General features: G+C 42.6%; 1 protein-coding gene and 1 long non-coding RNA gene across 3 annotated transcripts in view; one reads left to right on the top strand and one right to left on the bottom strand.

Moving 5' to 3' along the window:
• Window positions 1-25,041, top strand: LOC113450693 (endonuclease domain-containing 1 protein-like). 2 transcript variants are annotated; one of them, XM_087935325.1, is made up of 4 exons: window positions 1-102; window positions 17,399-18,742; window positions 18,776-23,561; window positions 24,357-25,041. In XM_087935325.1, the coding sequence occupies exons 3-4, from the start codon at window positions 23,277-23,279 to the stop codon at window positions 24,876-24,878; spliced, it is 807 nt and encodes a 268-aa protein (XP_087791451.1). In that variant the 5' UTR covers window positions 1-102; window positions 17,399-18,742; window positions 18,776-23,276; the 3' UTR covers window positions 24,879-25,041. The 2 variants fall into 2 exon arrangements, with proteins under 2 accessions (XP_087791451.1, XP_087791450.1); XM_087935324.1 differs by lacking the exon at window positions 1-102 and having other exon boundaries at window positions 14,787-18,742.
• Window positions 3,572-25,779, bottom strand: part of LOC148125691 (uncharacterized) — a 49,161-nt gene continuing 26,953 nt past the window's right edge. The window contains exons 2-3 of the long non-coding RNA XR_015743945.1: window positions 14,641-14,890; window positions 3,572-3,595 (exon numbers count right to left, since the gene is read on the bottom strand). This is a non-coding gene — a long non-coding RNA (uncharacterized LOC148125691). The remainder of the gene's footprint in view (window positions 3,596-14,640; window positions 14,891-25,779) is intronic.

Below are 25,779 nucleotides of genomic sequence, written 5' to 3'. Positions count from 1 at the left end.
TCAGCTTTGTTCGGGTATTTTCCCACGTCATTATAGTTGTGCTTTTAAAGTTGTAGCAACGTTTCGGCAGAATCTCATCTGCCATCATCAGGCTTCTGTATAGTGTTCATATGTGTGTGTGTGTGTGTGTGTGTATGTGTATGTGTATGTGTATATATACATACATACACACACACACACACACACACACACACATGTTGTCTTAAGTTTTCGTGGGTACTTAAATGTATGGTATTCCCGAACAAATACCGAACAAAGCTGAATGAGGTTCTTATATGTGTGTTTTCTGAGGTATTTGTATGTGGATCTTTGGTTATTCGGGTTTTCTCCCGCATAAGATTGGAAGACCCGAATAACCAAAGATCCACATAAATACATACATACATACATACATACATACATACATACATACATATATTCGTATTCCACAAAGGATATTCAGAAAGAAGTATCCTGCAGGCAGAACAGCACAGTTAACAGGGGTATGATTAAAATCTTTCTTCTTGACAAACTAGTTGACTGTCTTGTATAAAATAAATATACACGTAGAAATATTTTTGTAGAGGTGGGAAGTGAAGGCTGTCAGATCAATATTCTACTGTATTATCTGTTCAATCAGTGACATTCTGTCTGACTTTTGCAGGATTTTCTGGTTGGTTGGTTGGTTGGAGTTATAGAGCATCTTTTCTCTAGGAACTGAAGTTAACCTAATGCTCCTATCTCCCTTCCTTCCTTCCTTCCTTCCTTCCTTCCTTCCTTCCTTCCTTCCTTCCTTCCTTCCTTCCTTCCTTCCTTCCTTCCTTCTTTTTCTTCCCTCTCCTTTCTCCTTTCTTCTTCCTTCCCCTCTTTCCTTATCTTTCCTTCCTTCCTCTTTTTCCATCTTTCCTTCTTTTTCTTTCCCTTTCCTCTTTCCCTTTCCTCCTTTCCTGTCCCTTCTGGGATGCTCAAATGCAAAACAGGAAACATTTTTCCTTTTGTTTTGTTTTGCTTTTAGTTTGTTTTCTAGCCCTCCGCCAGTGAAAACGCATCCCAGAGTCCATTTTCCCTGGCAGAGGCACCGCGGGCTGGTCCTTTGCTGTTTTCAGGGTGGCCCCGCGGGTCAGATCTACGCGCCCCTGTTCTAGAGAATCATGCTACTGGTTTCATGATTTAAAAGGGGTTCCTGAAAGCATCGATCCAGATCCCCCTTTAAGCAGTGTTTTCCTCAGAGCTCTGGGTATTGCCAAATATTACGCTATTCGTGAGCAAGTCTTAAACCTTTGCAGTGGGAAAATTGCATTAAAAAAAGACTTGGGGCAACCAGATTGCTTGTCATGGGAGCTTCTGCATCGCTGAGACTTTGATGGAAGACTTTTGGACAGAATTACAGCCTCAGCGCAATCAACAGAGTCCGAGGCAGAACAATTTTTAGGGTAGATATAAGGCTATCTAATCTTCTTTGTGCAGAGATTGATATCTGAGTTCCATAAAATTTCCCCAGTCGCAGAAATATATACAAATAAACGTTTGAATAAACCTGGAAATGGTTAGGTGGTACCATGACAATACTTGGACGATCTTTAAAAATTCGAGTGGGGAAATCATCCAGAATTTTGAGGTCTTAAAACTTTCCAGATACTTCCAGACGGAAATATTGGGAGCAAAACTACTATTACTCAAATTTTGGCAAGCCTCTTGGGAGATTTGTGGACACTCATCAGTAGCACTTCCCTTGTCTTCAGAGTCCTTGGGCAAACCTTCAGAATGTTCTGGGTTCCATATGAAATAGAACACAGCAGGGGCCTTCACACTTTCGACAGCTTTAAGACTTGTGGACTTCAACTCCCAGAATTCCTCCTCCAGTCATGTTAGCTCAGGAATTCTGGGAGTTGAAGTCCCCAAGTCTTAAACTGGCCAAGTTGGAAGACCTGGAATACAGGCAGTCCTTGACTTACAACCATTCATTTAGCAACTGCTCCAAGTTACAGTGGCACTGAAAAAAAAAAAAGACTTACGACTTACTTATTGGTTTCCTTGCCAACTGCTCATATGGAATTATTACCGAGTTTTCCCTGACATTCCATTGGAGTGTGCCTTCCAATAATTTAAATCCATCATATTGAGGCCTGCTGGAAGGAGAGGGACCAGGTGTGAAGCCAACGTTTGGCACAACCTCCTTGCAAGTGCTAGATCTTTCCTATGGCCTGTCAGTCTTAAGATCGAACAAGCTGATTTCTTTAGTTCTCTCTTCATCCATCTCATTGCCTTTCTCTGACTGAGTTGTGGTTTCTCTGAATCTAGTGTGGCATTCACACCCACACAATACATTCAGCCAGGGTGAGAGTGCACAGGTTGTAAACCACTACCATTGACTCTGAGAACTTACGTCTGGTTCATGTGGCCTAAAATTACATTTTTACTATTCGGGGCATTATTTTTTTAAAAAGTATTATTTTCCGAAGAAGGATATTACATAGATCAGTGTTTTCTCAGGTGCTGCAACTTAAAACGGGTGAACTTCCAACTCCCAGAATTCCCCACCCAACTAAGTTGGCTGCAGAATTCTGGGTGTTGAAGTCCACCCATCTTAAAAGTTGTAAAGCTTGAGAAAGTCTGGCATAAATAGATACAGTGCAGTCATACTATCAATATGGCATTCAGGATAAACTTTAATATGATGAATTATCTAAGTTTATGCTCCAGCTACTGATGGAGATCCACCTCTGTGGCTTGTTTCAGTTTATCGTGCGAATCCAGATTATTAAGTTATTTTAGGAACACAAATATTAGCCAAACTGAAATAGCTGCAATCAATCAAAGGCCCTGACAGTTTTCGGCCTGTTTAAAACTATTTGCTGTTTTTACTACCGGGTGGGTGAATAATCGGTAACTATTCCGATTCCTCAAAGCCACAAACTGGCTTAGCTTTCGGTGTTGGTGAAGCCCATTGGAAAAGAATGAGAATAATCTTGAGGAGTCTCTCTGTCAGCCGCTATAAGTCAGGGTAACTCTGTGCATGAACCACGTTCGCAAGAACCAGAAGACTCACATTCAAGATGGTGGACTCTTAGAAGTCCACTGTTGAACACAGAAGTCCAGACTAAACAGGCTTTGCCTTGCTTCAAAAAGACCCTTCGTTCTTCTTTTCACAGAGTATTTCTTGCTTCCTGGTTTTGGGTTTTTTTTTTAAAAGCGTTTTAATAATATGCTCTTTCTTTCTGCTATTCTTACCAAAAGCGGAAGTGAAAGCTGCCTTTGTCATCTTCAAAGCTGCACTGGGGACAAGAGAGGAACACATGGGGGGCATTTAGAATTGCTGCAGTGCCGAATCACAGTTTAAGGTGAAGCATTGTATCCAAATGTGGCTTAGGCTAGGATTACTTTACAGGCGGGAAGAAACGTACGTGCCTGATTCTCTACAGGTACAAACTTAGCACGACAGCGAAGGGAGTTTTAGAAGAGAGATTCCTCCAGTGTGTTGGCTAGATTCTCATGAGTAGAAGTTTCTCAGGAGAGGAATGGAGGAAAAGTTACATAGAATAGAAATAGAAATAGGAATAGAATAGAATAGAATAGAATAGTTGGAAGGGACCTTGGAGGTCTTCTAGTCCAACCCCTGCCTTAGGCAGGAAGCCCTACACCACTTCAGACAAATGGTTATCCAACATCTTTTTAAAAACTTCTAGTATTGGAGCATTCACAACTTCTGGAGGCAAGTTGTTCCTCTGATTAATTGTTCTCACTGTCAGGGAATTTCTCCTTAGTTCTGAGTTGCTTCTCTCTTTGATTAGTTTCCACCCGTGGCTTCTTATCCTGCCCTCAGGGGCTTTGGAGAATAGCTTCACCCCATCTTCTTTGGGGCAGCCCCTGAGATATTGGAGCACTGCTCTCATGTCTCCCCTAGTCCTTCTTTTCATTAGACTGACATATCCAGTTCCTTTCCTACTATGTTTTAGCCTCCAGTCCCCTAATCATCTTTGTTGCTCTTCTCTGCACTCTTTCTAGAGTCTCAACATCTTTTTTACATCGTGGCGACCAAAACTGAATAACTATAATTCTCCTACACATTTACATCTCCTGTAAATTCAGTTTCATTTAGGCATTTAAACACTGTTTTCATAAGGAATATATAGAACTCTCAAAGATGTGTTAAAGTATTTCTTTACTCAGGGCATATTCCTTTTTATTTTATTTTATTTTTTTGCAGGGTGGGAAACCCTGGTTAGATTCTTATTTACGTACTCGACTAAGCTAAAATGTTGGATACTTTATATGTTTTAGCATTTTGTGAGAATCCAGCCACTGCCGTACAATGTTATTTTATATCGAACCTTCATGTTAGCCATCCAATGGTTTATAGTGTGAAGGATGGCTTGTGTGAACACAACATTTACTTAACCGGCGTAAGGCTTAAGTCGTATATAGAATAGAATAGAATAGAATAGAACAGAACAGAACAGAACAGAACAGAACAGAACAGAATAGAATAGAATAGAATAGAATAGAATAGAATTCTTTATTGGCCAAGTGTGATCAGACACACAAGGAATTTGTCTTTGGTGCAAATGCTCTCAATGTACATAAAAAATACATTCATCAAGAATCATAAGATACAACACTTAGTGGTAGTCATAGGTTACTAATAAGCAATCAAATCATACTAGGAAACAAATAAAACAATATCAATTGTAAAGATACAAGCAACACGGTTATTGTGTGAATTCAAATTTGGCTCTTCCTAGAGAATGGTTAGACCATCTCCGTCTCAAAATATATACAAGATTTTACTTTTTCAACAGGTTGAATTTTTATTTCGAGCACTTTAAAACTTTTGTTGTTAATTACGCGCCGAAGCAGAAGGCAGCTCATTTATCGCTCTGCTGCTTCTCCTGAACAACTGGTTTCCTTCCTCTAAGCTTAAGGACTAGAAGCTTAACGTTTGTTTTTAAGAAAGAGCAGCCCTTCTCAGATTTCCCCTCTCTTCCCCCCACCCCCGTGCGTGGCTTTTTTGTGCTTCTGTTTGCACATGCCCAAACCCAAAGTCCACACACTTGCCCCCGGGGAGGCTGGCCTCTCTCTCTCTCTCTCTCTCTCTCTGGGAGGTGTGTGAGTTGCCATGCCTAGCAGCTGGGTCCTGTTGCCCTGAATGCGGTTGGCACCGGTTAGACAATCAGTCCAATTAGCAAAAGCTGGCCCATGTTCTCTTTCTCAAGAACATTGCGGTGCACGACTTCCAAGCTTTTCAAAACTCCGGGGCTGCTAATTATGCGGCTCTTAGAAATAATGACGGGTCCCAAAACCTCTGCTGTCAAGTCCTTTGCAGCCATTGATCAGAAATGCTGTCCTTGGGGGTTGTTGGTTTGGTGTTTCTTTTTTTGTACATCTATAAAGGGTCTGTGGGCTTATAGTTCTGCATCAAAGAGCAATGCTGGACCCGGATCAGGGTGCCAGGAAATGCCTTTTCTTGCCAGAAGAAATGGGGAAAGAGAACCCCTTTTGTTCGTGGGGGTTTCAGCGAATTTGGGTGATTTTAATGGGCCTTTCCGTCGCGCGTTGCCAAATTGTGTCATTGGTTGGATTGGAAGCTGGTAGGTCTGTTGGTGAGAAGTGGGCTCCAATTCTTGGTGATGGATGCTACAAGGCATCTGGTTGACTTGCGGGACCATTGTGGTTGGGTTCACACACACTAGTCCTCTGCTAGATTTTGAAATTAAACCATGTTCTTCGTGCTCGCAGTGCATTGAACTATAATCCTACCAGTTTGCATTTGTACAACATGCTGAGTTACAAAAAAAGTATTATATATATTATATATTTTAACGTACACCCGTTCTTTTGCAAACAATTTTTCTGACTATTTTTTTTGTACCACTCTTTCTTGGATGATGATGATGATGATGATTATTATTATTATTCCCAAACATCATTGCAAAATTCTCTACCTGTTGAAGAAAGTTTTGATTCAAAAATGCAAAAATGAGATAGGTTCGTGTGAAAAATCACCAGATTTCTCCGTCTCTAGGCATGCACGCGAACTTTCTCTGCTCATTTTTCATGAACACTATTTGATTATCTGTGTTTATTTCTTTGGTGTATCGTTCCTCAGTTTAAACAGCCTTAAAGAACTATCTACAAAGCCAAAAAAACCCCATTCTGTTTTGAGAAGGGACTGGAAAATTTAACTGCAAATCTATAAACTTTCTGAATCCCCCCGCCATCCAAAAAAACCCCTATTTGCCTATCCTTTGTCAGTTTGAAATATCTATTATGGTAGAATAGTATATATACTCCACCTTCCCTTAAATGGCCAGAGCAGAGAGATGCTAATAATATATTATGGCATATATTATGCCCCATGTATAGGGTCTTACATGACTTCCACACATACCTTTTGGAAAGGTGAGAATTTCTCTATATTTATTTTCTCCCTATAATTTGCTTACTTTTCTACCATGCAGAGTTAGATCCTTACAAATAATTTCCTTGATTTCACTGATGTATGTTTTTAAAAAGGTGAGAACAAGGAAGATACATTATAAGTAAACAACACATTCAGCATGAGAGAATTCCAGAATTTAATGTATTTTACGGGGGGGGGGGAATACAGATGGTTACAATATGGTAAAATAGAGAGACCAAACACTTAGTCATCTAGAATTGTTTGGATTTAATCGTGGGTGCATATCTATCCTCCTGAGCAGCTTTGCCAGGGACTTAGGTGTTCTGAGTATTGTCTTCTGAAGACGGCAGTAGCTGGGGCAAAGCTGGATTGAGATCACTTGAAATTGTATTCTTGTTTCATCCTAGCTCTAATCTGGGAAGTTGTTTGGACAATGAATTGACTTTTCCATAGTATTTTCATATCCTAAAACTAGGCTAAATCTTAAATTATGAAACTCTTGCCACATAACACATTTAACCAGCAGCCTTTATTAGACGGACTGCATGTATTCACATTGGGATATCATTCTTTATAATGTTTTATAATAAACATGCATTGTCGTTAGTGGTGGAAATGTATAGTTGTACACATCTTGCATTCTACATACAATGCAACCTATGGATCTTATGCAGACTTGTATAATATAAGAGGAAAGGTGTCAAGGACTTTGGCCCTTTTTGTAATTAACTCTTTGTACCAGATTACCAAGAAGTCCTTTGAACCTGTGAATAAATACCACAATTTGCCAGAGAAATATAGAAATACCTATAAGTTTACACACTGTTAGTTAGAGCAGGGGTTGCCAACCTTTTGGACCTCAGGGACCACCAAACTCATAATTTTAAGACCACTAATATGAATTTTGACTGACGGTACCTTGCTGACGTTGGTGGGAAAGTCAGTCCCGTATTCCAGAGCTGCAGTAATCACAGGACTGGCCCTTGGGTCATCCCGGAGCAGCTACTCCTCCACCTGGGTGCACCGGCCTTCCATGGAGTGGAGAAGCTGCTCCGGGATGACCCAAGGGCCAGTCCTGTGACTACTGCAGCTTTGGAATATGGGACTGACTTTCCCACCAATGTCAGCAAGCCACCCTGGGGAGGATTTCCCTTCCTCGCCGTTGGTCTTACCTTCCAATTCCAGCTCGTGTGGGTCTACTCAATGTAAGGTTTGCGCTCAGCCGAAGGGGTGGGACCAGCAGATGGGCGGGCCATGTGGGTGGCGCAGCCTTGTGTTCCCGCGCAGCCTGCATTAATTGCTTTGGGGAGACATTTCTCCGCGGAGCACCAAAATTTTCTCACGGACCACCACAGTGGTCCCCGGCCCACCGATTGGAGACCACTGATTTAGAGCATGATCCTTTGATGTTTAAGGGAAGGAGAAACCCTCAAACATCCCATTGGACATACTTAAAATATTCTTTTGGTTCCTGGCAAGGATTGTACGGGTAGATTTTGATTTGTTTGGTTGGATTCCCTTCTGAATTGATTCTGGATTTGAATGGGTAACTGTCCGTGCACAGTTCTTGCGTTTCCCAATAAGCTCCTTCGAGTTTGCTCCCTTACTTGAAACGTCTGAATTAGACATTGCTAGCAGAGTAGTTTCTTCTTTCAGCAATTTTCTGCCAAAGTCCCAAAACAAATGCATTAAAAAGAACCCCAGAAATGTTTTCCCCACAATTCCGTTCCCTCCCCACTTCTTCTCTTTTATGCCAGTTCACCAGAAGGCTTGCAAAAAATATGAGGAGGGTAAGGAAAAAGCTAACGTGAGTCTGATTCATTAAATGAGATGACGGAAATCAACCACATTCCAGAAGTTACTAGCTTCGTACGGTATGTACAGGGCTGTTTTCTGAGAAAAAGGCCAAAGGCCTGCTTTCCGTCGTTCCTTTGTTCAAACTCCAAAGCGTTTCATAAATTCTTTTACAGGGTAATACTACAAAAAAGTCAACTTCTCTAGAACTTGTTGGGTGTGAACGGCCAGTCATGAGTTCCTCTTTCCTTTTCATGATGGACATTTGGAGTGGGGGAAACTAAAGAGCCAGGCAGAGAATTCATTGAATCCACCTCAGTGGTTTTGGGTTGGCAACGTGCAGGGATTATTTCAGATTAGAGTGGAAGTTAAAATAGCTCAACGGTGGGAAAACTGGGGGGTTGTGTGTCCTCCCTCTATCTGTAACCCCAATTTAGAACATAGAATAATAGAGTTGGAAGGGACCATGGAGGTCTTCTAGTCCAACCCCGTGCACAAGCAGGAGAGCCTACACACCATTTCTGACAAATGGCAGTCCAGTTTCTTCTTGAAAGCCTTCATTGATGGAGTACCCACAACTTCTGAAGGCAAGCTGTTCCCTTAGTTAATTGCTCTCACTGTTAGGTGATTTCTCCTTAGTTCTAGGTAGGTTCTCTCCTTGTTCAGTTTCCATCCATTGTTCCTTCTCTGGCCTTCAGGTGCTTTGGAGAATAGTTTGACCCCCCTCATCTTTGTAGGAGGCCCTCAAATATTGGAAGACTGCTATCCTGTCTCCCCTGGTCCTTCTTTTCTCTAGACTGGCCATATCCAGTTATTGCAAGCGTTCCTCATACATTTTATCCTCCAGCCCCTAATCATTCTTGTTGCTCTTCTCTGCCCTCTTTCCAAAGTGTCAACATTTCACAAGGTTCACTTTTCTCGCAGGATTGTCCTGGTCATAAAAGCCATACATAGCATATGAATAAGACACTTTGACCTCATGCTGGCTGGGGGATTCTGGGAGTTGAAGTCCACAAGTCTTAAAGTGTCCAAAGTTGGACCAACCCTGTGTCAGACTATATAGGGTCATTCTTTGCATACGTTTTTTTTTTAAAATAAAGGCACTTTATTTAAAATGAGAAGGCCATGGCTTTTGCCACTCGAAGGATGCCAGTGAGAGAATCCAGTTGAGATGGTTTTCTGGAACGGAGAGAGGGGGGACCCAGGCCAAACGTCCCCGCTGCTTGCGTTATCGTTTATCATTCAAAATAATTATTCTTGTCAGATCCCAAATCAGGAAATTAACAAACCGAGATAAATGAACAGGCTACCCCAGTTTCAGAGTGGGTTGTTTTGTTTGCTTTAGGAATAAATTAAGGGCCCGTGAGAGAAGGGTAGAAATTCTTCAGTCATTTTGTGAAAAAGGCTCTGGGTTCCACTTTTCAATGTATTTTAGCCGTTGCTGTCCCAACCATGGTCGAGATTTACTGGGAATGCTAGCCACTGTGCAAACTGGATTTTGCAGAAGGGGTTTTGTGGTTCAGTTGCAACCCAAGCTCTGAGCCAGGATTCCTGTACCAAGAAAATCGTTCTGCAATCTCCGTTGTACCATTGATGAGTCGAATTCTAGAGAAGGGAGAGGCCAACCCGCTGCTTAGTGCTGCTGTCCAAATCGAAGCTTCTCCAATTTCAACCTGACTTTGGGCTTCTGCTTCAGTATGTGCACAGGGCACAATGGTGCCCACTTACTTCTGTGGGTCATTGTTTTCCAACCTTGGCGTTCTTCAGAATTTGTGGACTTCTGGCTGAGGAATTCTGGGTGTTGAAGTCCACACCTCCTAAAGTTGCCAAGGTTGAAAAACATTGCTCTGGGTCATTGGTTTCTATTGTTAAAACATTAGAAGTTTCTTCTAGCGCTCAATAGGAATGTTGTTTCAGGTAACTTTATGGACAGCGGTACAGCAGCACAAACTGTTGGGGAGAGAGGAAGCTTAATTCTGTTTTTTCAAGGTCTCCAAATTTTCTTTGGTCTAAGTAGGGAATGGCAAGTAATGATTGCAGGGGATTTTTCCTGGCATATTTTGAATAATAACAAAGTTGCTTTCTAATTTCAGGTGTAGCTCTTCTCAGGAGGATGTCTTGAACCAAAAGATGATGATTACAAAGATGAGGTGAGTTTTGCTTTCCAGAACATGGGATTTTCCCCCTAATATTAATAAATAATAACTTAAGACAGCAAACACATCTAACACACCCTCTTCCTCCTGTTTTCCCCACAACAACCCTGTGAGGTGAGTTGGGCTAAGAGAGAGGGACTGGACCAAAGTCACCTGGGTAGCTTTCATGCATAAGGCAGAACTAGAACTCACCGTCTCCTGGTGATTGGCGCAAAGTCACCCGCCTGGCTTTCATGGCCTACGGTACCGTCTCCTGGTTTCTAGCTTGGTGCCTTCACCGCCGGACCAAACTGGCTGTCCACTAGATTTATATATGGAGGCCACCATATCACACCCTCCAGATCTTCAAGTGAATAATTAATTATTGTGTGAACTGAGTCACTGAAGAAGGAACCCGCAAGCTCGATTCCTAGCGACTTGATTAGAGACGGTCTCCTCTACAGTACTAGAAGGTCTGGGTGGGATTCTCCCCAGGCTGACGCCATTCAGGTCCCACCCCTCACAATGTCTGTGGAGATTCTCAATCATCCAGTATTTTTTTCTTCAAAAGGCAACTGGACTTTCTTGGGGGGGGGGGTCTCTCTCTTCCTCCCCCTCCCCACCCTTCCCCAAAACCTGCTTCTCTTCTCATCCGAGACTCCGTCAAATTTGGGTAGCTGCTGCCCCCTGCTGGGACAACATTTAAATTGGACTCTGAGAACTCAAGAGGATGAGAAACTGAGGTGAGGGCCATGATTTGGTGTTAAACGTGATGCTGCCTTGTGATTCAGGAGCTTGTTATAAAAGATAAATTTAAAAAAAGCGGGATGAGTTAAATTAAAAGGCGGCAGAAAGATAGATGGATGGATCCCGGAAGGGAACAAGGATTTCTCTTTCTCTTCATTCAAAGGCTTTCAAGCAGACGTGAGAAAGGCACCGTAGATGCCCTGACTTTGAATTTCTGGAGTTGGACTAAATAACCTGCAGCTCCTTCCATCTTTGTATGGTGCAGTCGATGCCTAAATAGATGCAGTGGAGTAGAGAAAGATCCACACCAGAGTATAACGGGCAGTAATGGTTGAAGGTTGGAGCAGAGCAAGTCTGTAAATATTTTCTTTTAATTTGGGTTAATTTTAATTAAAATTTTAATTTTTATATTTAATTTAAAAGCCACATTTTTCTATGTATCAACCAGGAGGAAGAAGGGGAAGGAAAAGAGTGATCTTGGTATCTTTTTAAACATTTCATAAGGAAATGTTACCTCCTGTAAGAAAAATGTCTTGAAGAATTCGCCAGTCAGTGTCTTTTGTGAACGGTCTCAGAGTCCCACTGCTTTGCTGTTGATGTCCATTAACTGCTGTTAGGAATGGTTTCTAATTTAGAATTTTTAGTCAAAGAAATATCCTTCCCTAGGGAAGAAAGAATTTTTTCAGCAGCGAAATAAAATCTGAATGTTTTTTTTTATATTCTTTACAGGTGGCAAGAGAAGAAATGAAAAAGAAAACAATATTTCAAGATAAGAGATGGAGGGAAAGGCAGCATCTAAAGGATTTATCCTCCCCTCCCTCACATAACAACTAGTGCTGTAGCCTGCACTATTATTAGACGGATGTCACATTTAGATCCTTTAAAGCTTAAAGCCTTTTAGCCTTGGTCAAGAATGAACCTTTTGATTACAGAATGCAGAGCAGAAAATCTTCCGTATTACTATTCAGCCACTGATGACATCCCCTGACCCTAAAACTCAGACTTACATCCTGGAGGGAGTTGGCGCCAGTTCCGTGCTGTTGCAAAGGGAGCCATGTGGAGAAGTCATCAGGAGTTGAGCATCACCCAAAAGAGCTTTACCCTTTTTTATACTAGTGGGTCGTGTGGACTTGCCCTTGAGGCTCCTCTCAACGTACGCTCTGGTTTCAAGTTGATCTGTTTATCATTCGCTGGGGAAATACCTTCATCTTCAAGTCTGGGCCAGTTGGCCTCTACAACAAGAGCAGGAAACTTGTGTTTACAAGTGGGAAGAAGACCTCATTTGCATTTTTGGAGGGTCATCTGGAGGAGAAACTTGAGAGAAAGAAGCATCAGCAAACCCCAAGGTGCCTCCTGGACTGGGTTGAGCTCCTGTTCTTTGCCTCAACGCCTGCCCACCTAGCGGTTCGAATGCATGCAAATGCAAGTAGATAAATAGGTACCACTTTGGTGGAAGACAACAGCGTTCTGTGCACCTTTGGCCTATAGGCCATGCTTGGCCACAGGACCACTGAAATTGTCTTCAGACAGTGCTGGCTCATTGGCCCTTGAAACAGAGGTGAGCACTGCCCCCTGTAGAGGTAGTTGTCGGATTACAAACATAATTCAGCCCAAAATCTCTGTTGCTAAGTGAGACAGTGGTTAAAGTGAGTTTTGCCCCATTTTACATCCTTTCATGCCACAGTTGCTAAGTGAATCACTGCAGTTGTTAAGCTAGTAAGACAGTTGTTAAATGAATCTGGCTCCCCCCTTGAACTTTGCTTCTCAGAAGGTCACAAAAGAGGATCACATGATCCCAGGAAACACTGCAACCGTCATAAATATGAGTCAGCTGCCAAGTGTCTGAATGTTGATCACGTTGCCATGGAGATACTGCAATAGTTGTGTGAAAAAACGGTCCTCACTTACTTTTTTCAGTGGTCGTTGCAACTTCGAACAGTCGCTAAATAAACTATTGTAAATCGAGGACTATTTGTAGTCAGCAACGACTAGCGGAGTAAAATCCCCGGGGACTCCTTTACTTTGACCCTTGTGGCACATTTGTGAATTTAGATAGGCTTAAGATAACGTTTTGAGAACGGAAAAGAGGTGCGTTCAACTTCTTTTTCTTCCACGTGGACTCAGCTTTGTTTTTATTCTTTCAGCTTCCTTCATCCTGAGAGCGGTTAAATATTTCCCACAGCAAGCTCCGAACTATATTTTGGCTTTTTCAAGAGGATGACGCGGGGAGGGGGAAAAAAAAGGCTTTCTCTTCAGGAGTCTTTGCCGTCCCAGCTTCATCGAAACGAAAAGGAAATAGAGCCCCCATGCCTGAGTATCTGCCTTCGACATGTCCAGCTACAAGGAAGTCTTGCCTGGAGCTCCTTCAGGAATCTGGTTTCATATGGTGGTTTAGATTTAAGTACACAATGTCTAGCACCATTTGAAATCAGTGTTTTTGGGGGAAGAATGGCTGCACGTTGACCGGTCTTGGGAGTCCATAGGCTTCCGATAAAAGCTTCCGCGACCAGCTCATTTACGTTGGATTTATTGCCTCTTCCCGTACAGCCTCGGCAGCGAAACTGACTTAATTATTAAGCCAGGTTGGACAATTGAAATGAACCCCTTACAGAAATATACCTGCCTTCTTAGGCAAGTCAGGAAGATACTAGGCCTTGGAAGTTCGTGTGTTTACGCATACTGTGAGAATGTCATCGACAGATTGATCGCAAATAGGAGAGAGTCAGAGCTGATTGCAAGAAGGTCTTAATAAGCTGACTCAGCAGAAAACCTCTCTTCCCAGAACGGTTTCTGGGCCACATTGTCACCATTTAAAACAAATTTGAAGTCAAATATTTAGGGCTTGACGTTCCAGAGGATTCTTCCCCAATCCCCAGGGTGTGTTGGTGCAGCTGGCTGGAGGTTTGTTGGATTTGTATTCCCATGTATCTTTTGGGAAGACCCCAAATTGGAGAAAGATGGCAACCCGAGGCCTAACGGTATATAATGCCAACAGCTGAAATCCCGAACGAGAGCAGGGTTTGTTCTGTTGGTATAATTCATATCCCATTTCTTAGTTGGGGTTTATAAATATGGAAGTGAGGGTGGTTCTAACCCAAAAGACTTCAGAGGTTCTCGGTAGCCACGCGTTGCAAATTCATGGACTCGCAGATTCCAGTGACCCCTTTAAAGGATAACTGATTTCTTCTGGTGTTCGGAGTCTATTCTTCTTTCTAGCACCATTTGAAATCGGTTATAGTGATTGGGGAATGTCGACCCGGGAGACCTGGTGTTGGTGGCAAGACCTTGACGTGAAAGCTTGAAATGCTTCCCACCGGCCGGCCTTTGGGATTACGAGAGAAAAGTCGCAACTTCGTGGTTCTCCTCTTCGAAGGGACACAAGGAACAGCAGTCATGTGGCTGTGAAACCAGTCACAGTGAAGGCTGCACTTTGCAGCAGTGGGAGATCGTCTGTCTCTTGAGTGTGTGCAGCACGCAGGGAGAAAACAAGCCATGACTCATGTCAGGAACAAGTCCCATCGCCCAAAGCAATGACTTAATAGAATAACAGAGCTGGGAGGGACCTTGGAGGTCTTCTAGTCCAACCCCCTGGCCAGGCAGGAGAGCCTATATCGTTTCATGGATTTCTTGGATGCTGCTGAGGAGGGAAGAAAAGGACACACTGGAATAATATCTCCAGCTAAATTCCTCTGCTTTCACGCAAGTGTCATTCAGCAAAACAGGAACCACACTCTGCAATGTGTGTGACTGGCCACGGGTACAGGCAGGGGCCAATTTACGTTACTCACTTCACTGAGGTGTCCCTTACCGAAGTCATGCAGCAGAAAAGGTTCAGCTGCACACTCTTAGGTGTCATTACTTTATGGACATTGGTAAGGCTGCTGAGGGTGTTGACGGAAGACGGAGCAAGCAGCAGCATATTGCGGAATGAGGCAACCCAGCCTTTTCTAATTGGTTGCTTTTCAGACTCAATCGTCCAGGCCCAAAGTATCTAAAAGGGAGGGAGGGAGAGACAGAGAAAGGGGGGAAAGAGAGAGAGAGACACACACACACACAAGAGACAGAGAGAGGGAGGGAAGGTAGCACGATGCCCACCTTAGACCACGTTACATGGATCTGAAGCCCCCTTGTGAAAAAGCTGCTGCAAATCCTGGCTTGGTCCAGTTACACTGCGGAGTAGGCAGTGAACAAGGCTCCCGCAGGTCCTCAACAGGAATCATTGTGTGGCAGGAAAGTGGGGTGGCCTTTTCCTTGGGTGCAAAAAAAGGCGGGGTTGGCCTCATTGCCTTCCAGCCTCTCCAACCAGAACAGGATTGGAAGATGGTTCTCGATTGGGGCCCCTTGATCCTTTCAGATGCATTCAGGATTCAGAGCTTTTCTTTGAAGATAGGATGCGATATCCAAGACTTATTTCCTGCCTGCATATATATAAATATATAAACTTTAGGTAGTAATTACAGCCTCTAGGCACAAGAGGGAGCCAGAGTTTATAGGAGAGCGATTGTGAACACTCTGCCTGTTTTAAGATTGACTTGGTTGTGTGCTTGTGACACCACAGCTTGCTGAAAATACCATACTTTCCTGGTTTATATGTGAAAACTCCTACTTTGTAACTCCGCACAATATATTTATCACTACTGAGCCGACCCGTTTTCTGAATCCAAATAGCACATTGAACAAAGTGGCAGTTCCCGCAACATATTAAGCTAGAGATAATCATCATCATCTAAGATTAATTAAACTTGGTACATAAATCCTGGCCTGCAAATCACAATGACTGAACCATCACATTGGCTGAGTGCTGTATAAACTAGGTCACGTCTTACAGCCAAGGTGGGTTTTTTTTTTCCAAAAGGCAATTGGACTTTCTTCTTCTTGCTTTTTTCTTTGAAAACATTTTGCTTCTCGTCCAAGAAGCTTCTTCAATTCATGACAACCATGACCTGGATGATTTGAGAGTGGGAAAATTTTTGCATCTGGGCAAAGGTTCCTTTAAACATCATACTGATTTTAATCCAATTTAACTGGAATTGGCTTTCTAATTGTAATTCAACAAAACTGAGCAGGAATGGGGCATTTCTGGATAGTTCTAAGGGCAAGAGCCTGTAGTGTTACTCCACTTTTAAAATATTTGTTTGCTATAATACACACTTAAGTTGAAAAACGTTACAGGGGCATTGCGAAGTTACATCATTGTGCCTGTGTCAACAGGTTAGCATCCTTGTGATTTTGCTGGAGGCACAAACGGTTTCCAGCGTGTCCTTAGTTTGAATTGCACACTGTTATTGCAGAGAGGCAAATACGGTGAATATTTGTTTATGACATCTGGAATTCGATTGATTATTAAATGTGTACATGGCCCAATTCCCAGCAACTCTGGGCAGTTCACAAGTAACACACACACACACACACACACCAATGCAATAATAAAAAGAACAAAAGACGGTAACACCCAAAAGCAGACGCACTATCCAAGCGAACCCAATCTGTGGCATCTGATTAAGAAGGCAGATAAGAGGGAAGATGATGCAGAGCAGATCAAATCACAAATGCAGTCAGCTCTCTTGAGACTTTTAAGAACTGGGCAAGTTTTGAAACTATAAAAGCAACAAATCACATCCACCATTCAAAACTTAACACATCAGGGTATTCAAGGAAAAGACAAGCAGCCCAAGTCAGAGACAAAGGCCTGAGTGTTAAAGGAAGTTTTAGCCTCTTCCTACTCTCACAAAATCAGATCTTGGGCCATCTTCAGAAGCTCAACGCAAGAAGCTTCAAGACAATGCAGTTAATATTGTGTAGCCTGCCATGGAAGGGTTGGTGGGTCATCCGTGAAAATGGCTTTAGCGGGTGCCCGGATGTTTTCACTGGAAATCTGGGAAGGGGGGCAGTGGGATGGATGGAGTCACCTCAGTCACCATTCTTTCAAACTTTGTATTCCTCATTTGAAATGTTTTCAGAGAAAAATCCAAGAAATTCAAGTTACCTTTTTGGGGGGAGGGAGTTTTTTTGGAGCAACATGTGTTGCGCTCCTTGGCTGCTTGATCCCTCCTCCTGGACCAGACCAGCTCCAACCCATTCCATTTTCTTCAAGCCTCAATCTACACACACACACACACACACACTTTGTTCAGAGATTACTCCTGAATCTTTTGCAACCCTCAAATTGTCCGGCTAAGAGGAATCTCAGCTGAGCAAAGTGCAAAACACAAAAATATACAGAAAACAAGAAAGAAAAGAATATAGTGAAGAGAGGAAAGAAATAAAGAAGATAGAGACTGTTTAGGATGTATGATAGCACAAGAAGAGAAAAGGATCAATCACTGCCAAAGAAATGTACAAGCAAAATAGCAGTAAAAGTACATTGTAGTGATGACTTGTAGTGGTGAATATAGAGACAGTGAATGAGGATACAGGAGGAAACGTCAAGGATGTGGATACAAATCAGACATCAGAACTTCTGTCAAGAAAAGCTGTCAATCAGTGGCTCCTATATAGGGTGGTTTCTTCAAGCAGAAGCTGGCTATCTAGTAAGGATAACCAAATATGAAGAGATTAAGTCTCATTCTAGGATCCTTTGAATTTAAAGAACACATTTTTAAATCGATCTTAGCAATTGGGCAAGTAATGTAAGCTATAACATTTCTGCACAACCAGCAGATTCAATTCAGCGCACTGCTAAGGGAATATATCACAAAGAAAATCAAAATATTACTTGGGAGTCTTGCCAAAATGTTCTAGTCACATTTCCCCCCACTTTGAATTCAATGGCCTGCCTCCTGGGGATATTCCAAGTGAATGCATTTGTCCGTCTCACTCCATTCTTATCCTCCTTATCTCCCTGAAATGGCCATCCTGGAGGATATATCAACCTTTGTAGTGGATGTGGAGAGATTAAATCTTGATTATTTGTAGGATTGCCAGAACAGGCTACGTTCTAAAGAGCCAGACTGGACTCTTCAGCAGAAGGTTAAAAGTATGTAAATTGCAATTACTGAAAATAGGGTTGTCAGCAGCGGAGAATACTCCTAAAGGACTATTCAAGATTTATTTCTGGTACAACTGTTGTCACTTCCTCTGGTTTCCCTGCTTTTCAGTCACATTTATGAACTCTTAAATTCTTACAAGAAGAACGAGGGGGGAAAAAAGCCCTTGTGGAATTATTTAATACATCTTTGTGGGTAAAATCAGAGGTGTCATCTTCTCATGATGCCCTTTTGGAAAAAAGGAGGTGGATTATGGCAAAGATGAGGAAATCCCAGTTTGTGATGCCCCTTCATCCACAGAAGTCCTTTGATGGGCTTTGGCCAGTTCCTCCCCTTCGGTCAAGAGCCCGGGTGGTGGAGGAGGGAACGGTCAGGCCTACCTCCAGCTTGACTTTAGCTCAGTGAGTGTCTCTCGATCCTATTTCACAGGGAGTATGTGGGAAAATGAAGAGGAAGAGGGAAAGTTAGGCTTCTTTAGCTCCCAACCAAAGGCTGGATATGAAAAATAAATAGGTTTCTGATTTCCAAAGCTTCCGCCTACGACAGTGATTGGCAACTGAGAGTCCTCTACATGGTAAGATCAACCATGACATCTTGACGATAACAGTGCTACTTATTCAGTCATGTCCGACTCTTGGCGGATTCTCTGGGCCAGGTCTCCACGTCTTGCAATCTTGCACTGCTTCTTTGAGTCGATCTATGTTCTAGTGGGTGTCAGCTTTGATGGCCTTCAGCCACCGTCTTCTTTAGTGACCTGCTTTCATCCATAACTGAATAAATGGCCAAGATCCTAGCGGGTGGAAGTCATCATTTCTGGATTAAAGCAGATGTTCTAAAGTTGCCAAGACTGAATGAGAACAGCTGCCTCTCTCCAGTGGCCTGAGCCCACTTCCTCCAACCTGGCAGAGAAGGCATGCTTGTGAGTGCTTTCGGTTGGGGGTGGTGGTCTACATCTGGTAGGTATCTTCTCTGCCATGATGCCTACCTTGTGGAGCATTTACCCCTCCTGAAATTAAATTGGCCCTCCCTTGGATTTTTCAGAAGGCCCCCAAGACCTGGAATTTCTACCAGGCCTGGGGCACCCCAGAACCAAAGATCTCCCCCCGTGACCCCTTTGCTGAGGGAGCTATTTTTATCCTCCCTTTGCCCAGGGTTAGAAGTTCTGTGGTTTTGCTAATTATTACTGAGATATTTTCTATTTTTATCGATTTTACATTGGCAGATTTGTTTATTGTGCACTGTCAGAGTCTTCTTTGGGAGAGATGGCCCGCAATATAAATTTGATTAATAAATCAATAAATACATTCTTGGAGAGAGATCTCACAAGCAAGATACCTACCGTGTCTCCAGACATAATGGTCTCACAAGTTTTGGGGCAACAACAGCAGCAGCAAAATGTGGGATACTGCTGCCATCCCATGAAGCCTTCTGAGATCTAAGGTTATAGGTTGGTATTTGGATAGTCCTACTTTTTTTAAAAAAAAAGGCCTTACTGAATGAGTATGTGATGAATCTATTGATATTATTTCTGGCTCATATTTCTGGCTGCAGTCAAGGAGCAAAAGGTTAGTTAACATGCTCAGCTGAGGAACAGGTGAATCTCTGGATTTTGCTTTTTCTCACAATTGTGTCTCTTAATTTCAAATTCTTCCCATTTGGAGGAAGGAAAATTGTGCGCATATTGATGAGTTCAACTATATTCTTGTGAATCCAGATCAAATTCAACAATCACATATATTTCACTCATGGAGGACTAGTTTGGGGACTGTAGTTCTTGCATTTAAGAAGCATAATAGATGCCATAAACTTCTCCAAAATTTAGCACTAATTTTGCTCTTCATATTTCTCAACTACAAAAATTGCAAAAACAAGGGGGGGAGGAAGGGGGAAGACAGGTGTTCTGTGGCATGCATGAACCTGTCTCCTTCAGCCACCAATTTTGCAACTTTTGCAACTCTGGCTTAAAGTTTGAGTGGCCTGCTAACTCCAGGCCTGAAGTGCGAATGGCCCCTGGGATTCTGCTGCCATTGTTAAAGGCGAGAAAGCTCTAAAAAAAAACCTGACCATTTTTGTGAGCGCCACAAGTGAGCCCAGAATTTTGCATTCTGAATTGGAAAAACCAAGATTGTAGAGCCTTTTGCAATCCTTTTTGCAGACAGCCTTTTTCTTCCCTATCTAAATTTTTAAACTCTTATTACAAATAAACAGATGTGTCAAGGTTTTTTTTTTTAAAGAAGCCCAGCAACTTAATAAAAATTTCCCTTGCCTCCAGGTTCCTAATCAATGGAAAACAAAGCACATTACAATCAGGCTGGCGCTATCTTCCCCTTTAATGCCGCACCCAGGTTTTCTGATATGCGCATCCAGATGAGATTCTGGTACATAAGTTCCTCCAGCTTGAATTGCACACCTTGAGGTGAACTAGGGATTTCTTTAAAAAAAAAAAAATTATCAGGACTGATGTTTTAGAATTTAGATTAAAGACTCATCCTTGCATTTAATGCCTTTCCAAAGTTGCTGGGGGCAGTCTTCTGTTCCTTTATAAATCCTAGTTGTGGAAGGACTTTTCACAGCCTGGACTTCCTTCTCAAACTTCAGACTTGTCCACGCTGTTCTCACCATCACCACCTCCTGCTCCAAGGATTGCACAGCCAAAGGTGAGTCTTGCACCCTTAAAGTGTGTTTTCACTGTGTTCAGAATAGCTGCTGTATATCATAGCCCATCCTGTACTTCTGAATAACTATTCAAACTCCGATGGATTCTTTGGCTGAACCGTTTGGCCATATTTATACTTTTGGGTAATTGGTGCTAACTGGCTTGATGATAGACCCACTTCATTGTTTCCTTGCCGGTCAAACTAGATTGCAATTCAGAAAATAATTAAGAGAAATAATCTCTACAAATAAGCACCTCTTGTTTTCCAGTACTGTGCAAACAAAGGCTGGGTTTATATAACGGCCCTTGGTAGCTTGCTTTTTCCCCACAGGATTCCCCGAATCAGAAACAAACCAAATAGCTGTCTGAGCTCTTTTGAACATATTAAGCCACAAGAAAGCTAACCAAGGCTAAAACTAACAACCTTTGCAAGTTGTACGAATGCAGCCATAGATATTTAACTGGCGTGGTTTTGCATGTTTAAGGGAAGAAGCTGTAGAACTAGGATGGGTGAGTTGGGGGTTCAGTTCAGGGCATTCAGAATGAATGACGGCTCAACTTCAGGTGAACGTTACAATTCGAACTTCCCAGGTCACTGATCCCACAGTCAAATGCTCTTTCCATTAGGACTTCTTTTTTCCCCTACGTGGAGTTAGCATCATTGGTCACTGCAATCTGTGTATTGGAGGATGATGTTATCCAGTCAGTTGTGCCTGACTTTGATGATTCTCTGGGCCAGTCTTCTCTCTACCTCTTCCAATCTTGCACTACTTCCTTGAGCTGTTCTGTGCCCTGGCTGGTGTCAGCTTTGTTCTGTATATTCAAGGAAGATAATACTGGGGTTTACTGCTTTACAGTAAAGATCTGCTTCCTATCCAGGTAGTTCTCAAGTTACGACCACAACTGAGCCCAAAAGTTATCTTGCTAAGTGAAACGTTTGTTAAGTGAGTTTTGCCCCATTTCAAGACTTTTCTTGCCACAGTTGCTAAGTGAATCATTGCATTTGGTAAGTTAGTAACCCTGTTGTTAAGTGAATCTAGGCTTCCTCATTGACTTTGCTTGTCAGAAGGTTCACAAAAGCGGATCATGCGACCCAAGGACCCTGCCACCATCATAAATATGAGTCAGTTGCCAAGCATTTTGATCATGTGACCGTGGGGATGCTGCAAAGGTCGCAAGTGTGAAAAATGGACATAAGTCACTTTTTCTCAGTGCTGTAACTTTGAACCGTTCCCAAATGAACTGAATTTTCTGGTCAGGACAGGGATCCCAATCAAAGCACCCCAATGGGTATTGTCCAGCCTCTCATGAGTGACTCCAACAAAGGGGGCCAACCACCTTTCTGGGTGGAGGTGGAGAACCTACAACCTCATCCGTGGACCGTTCCTTGATTGTGCAGCTCATGGTCAGAGCTTATTTCTGCAAGCAGGACAATGGTTTTCTGGATCGCAACCTGGACATTTCATTATTTCTCTCTCGGATCATAGAAAAGAGTTCTTGACCGTCCTTCCTGCATCCACATACCATCTTTCCCCTAAGTTGTGATACTGTTCAGAGATTCCTTCTTAGTGCCCCAGAGTTCTGGGGTTGATAACTTTGTAGGAGGAGGGCCACGTTAATCGGCAGGGACAACAAATCCAGAGGAATCTGTCAGCCCCCTTTCCAACTAAGAGAATCGTTCAAAAGCATCAGCTTTCATAAGTTGCAGATCATTTCATTGCATGCAGAGTGAGATAACAGTTGGAAGACACTTAGTTCATGTCTGTCTGTTCTTCTCTTGTCATGTTAAGTCAAATTACAAAATAACTTGAGTTGGAAGGGACCTTGGAGGTCTTCTAGTCCAACCCCCTGCACAACAGGAGACCCTATAGCATTTCAGACAAATGATTGTCCAATCACTTCTTGAAATCCTCCAGTGATAGGAGCACCCACAACTTCTGAAGGCAAACAGTCCCACTGATCAATTGTTCTGTCAGGAAAGAAAAATGGGAAGACACAGAATATTACTTAACATGGAATAGATTTTACAAGTGGTTAGAGATAAGAGGTAGAAATTAGATGAAGAAAGATTATTGCTATGTATGAATTAAATATAAAGAGGGTTTATAATTGCAAATACACGAATATAATCAACAGAATTACAAATGAGCTAGTACGAAGAGAAATCTAGTTAAAACTATTCTGTTACACTATTGTTATTATTATTGTTTTTAGTATATGTGTTAATATTCCTGTTAGTTCTTTCTTTGCTTTCCTGTAAATGATAGGCCCTCACAATACACTGTATTCAAAATGTTTATGAATTAAAAAAAAATACTTTAAAAAGGAAAGAAAAATTGGGCATTTTTCCTTCTCCCCACAAACCAAAAAAGTGTGAATGTGAACATCAAGAAACACACAACAGGGTAGAAAAGAAAGCAGTGGCGCTTATTGGCAGTGGTGGAGGAAACGGGTTCTTGGTCCTCATTGTGTAAAGCCATAAACTCTTTTAATCAGTGCTTTGCCCAGGTAGGAGGGCAAAGGTGTCTGGTGAGGATTTTGACGGCCACCTTCCTTCCAGGCCCAGAGCTTCACAAGCCATGTTGTTGCTGTCATCCCTGCTTTTGATGGTGGCCTGCTTTCCCCTGGCTGCAAAAGCTGAAGTGGTGCAAGACTTCAAGAATTGCCTTGAGTTCTTTTTGGATAAGTTACCACCCGGAGATGCTCTGACGCCGGGCAACCCTGCAAGGATTTGCCAGTTTTACAAAAACGCCTACCGTTTTGCCACTATGTATGACCGAGAGAAGCGCATCCCCATATACTCCGCTTACAAATGCAAGCCCGGACAAGGTCCCAGATATCGAGGTTGGATGATTGAGCCTCAGGTAAGGGCATGTTTTCCCCTCACCTCTCTGGGTCTAGAGATGGTCTGCTTCATGCTGTTTGTAGCTGTTGACCCATCTAGCTCTGTCTTTCTCAATCTCCACGGCTTTAAGCCATGTGGACTTTTGGATTCTGAAGATGTCCAGAATTCCCCAGCCATGAGGGGTCCTTGGTGCTCTCTAAACTTGGTGGTCTTCTTGCAGACATTTCATTATCCAAACTATGTAACCTCCTCTTTGCTCTGATGATGTTGCCTAGTTGGGTGATGAAACGTCTGCAAGAAAACTACCAAGCTCAGAGAGTATCAGGGACCCCTCATTTCAACCCTGAGCTACCAATATTCTGTTTATTGATTCCCCAACCAGTATGCAGAGAATTTGGTCTTATGTTCTAGGAAGGCAGAGTCTGACATAGATCAATCATCTATCTAGCTGTATCTATCCTCTATCCTTTCTCTCTCCCACTCCCTCCCTCCCTCTCCCTTTTCCTCTTCCTCCCTCCTCCCTCCCTCCCCCATATTGCTGATATCACCAACCAAGAATATTGGGGTGCTTCCCTTTATCAGAAGTGTTAAAGTGAAGACTAAAAGGCCATTTATTTGGGTGGTTTTAATTTGGAGCCCTTGCATTGAAAGAGATTTTGGATTCCATCACCTCACTTCTATCATTTCTATGTGCCTAACATTCTATCATAGTCCAGATTCTTCCTTCGAAGCTCTCCTTGGTTGACTCCCCCTAACCTGGGTTGCTGTTGCATTTTTCCATTGAGCTACTAACTCTGTTCCGTGTGTTTTCCAGCTTGTAGATCCCACTTTAGGCAAGAGCATGGAGGACGAGCGTCAAGCCAACATTCCTGCTGATATGATTAAAAAGAGCCAGGCCATTTTTGAAGATTACACCCAATCCTTAAGTATTGAAAAGGGACACTTGAATCCAGTGGGCCATCAGCCTGATGAAGACAGTCGAGCTGCCACTTCCACCTTGACAAACATCGTGCCCCAGTTCAGCAAACAGAACCAGGATGCCTGGGCAAAGTACGAGAACCGCATCCGAAAGGAAGCTCAGGCCTGCCTTGACATGTATGTCATTGTAGGGGTTGTCCCAGGAAAGGAGTATATCTCAGAGCACCGGCTCAATAAACCTAGCCACATCTGGTCCGCAGCGTGCTGTGTGAAGGATAAGACGAAGAGAGCTTCATGGGCAGCCATTGCAAAAAACAGTGAGAATGAAGTAAAAGAATGGAGCTTGGAGAAACTACAGAAAATTCTTGCTGAACTCTATGGGCGGGAGAAAATTGATCTGTTCAACAGCTCCTGTTAAGAGATACCCAATTGGATCATGGGTGTGCATGAGAGACTGAGCTAGCCGATGGCAGATAGATAGATCACTGAATGATTCTGTGAGCAACTCAATCTGCCTGCCTGCTTTGTCTGATTTGGGGTAAAAGTTGCTCTTTTTTTAAATAAAAAAATCAATATTTACATACATGGTGTGTTTTGAGTTAATTTTGTGAGTTTGCTTGCTAGCAAATTTTATGTGACAGACTGAGCTAGCCAATGGCAGATAGATAGATTTCTAAATGAATCTGTGATTCTGTGAGCAACTCAATCTGCCTGCCTGCTTTGCCTGATTTTGGGTAAAAGTTTATCTTTTTTTATAAAAAAAACCAATATTTATATATTTATAATATTTACATACAAGCCATGCCCAGCCATTCACATGACCACCAAACCACACCCACAAATTAGGCCACAGCCACGGAACTGGTTGGTGGTCCCTGGGATTTAAAATTATGAGTTTGGTGGTCCCTGAGGTCCCAAAGGTTGGTGACCCCTGTTCCAAGACACCTGAAGGCCAGACAAAGAATAATGGATGGAAACGGAACAAGGAGAGATTCAACCTGGAAATAAGGAGGAATTTTCTGACAGTGAGAACAACCAATCCATCCATTCAGAAGTTGAGGGAGTTTCATCCCCTGAAGCTTTCAAGAGGAGATTGGACTGCCATTTGTCAGAAATGGTTTTAGGTTCCTTCCAACTCTGTTAATCTGTTAGATTCCTCTTTTTATAAGAGCGTCTTTGGAAAACCTTATCCTTTCCCTCTGTCTTTCCTTTCCTTTTTCCTTCCCTCCCTCCTTTTCCTTTCCCAATCATCCCTTCCCCTCCCTTTTGCCTACCTTTTATCTTTCCCCTTCCTTCCTTTTTCCTCCCTCTCTTTTTCT

Source organism: Pseudonaja textilis, chromosome 5 (assembly GCF_049901715.1).
Source record: "Pseudonaja textilis isolate UNSWEBS1 chromosome 5, rPseTex1.2, whole genome shotgun sequence".
Classification (NCBI taxonomy): domain Eukaryota; kingdom Metazoa; phylum Chordata; class Lepidosauria; order Squamata; family Elapidae; genus Pseudonaja; species Pseudonaja textilis.
Note: the sequence above shows the minus strand (reverse complement) of the source record. Positions and strands in the feature narration are given on the sequence as shown.

Excerpts from the sequence above, each read along its gene's own strand:
- LOC113450693 (XM_087935325.1), top strand. The coding sequence starts at position 23,277 with ATGTTGTTGCTGTCATCCCTGCTTTTGATGGTGGCCTGCTTTCCCCTG. Across the intron at positions 23,562-24,356 it reads GTTGGATGATTGAGCCTCAG|CTTGTAGATCCCACTTTAGG; the intron begins GTAAGGGCATGT and ends TGTGTTTTCCAG.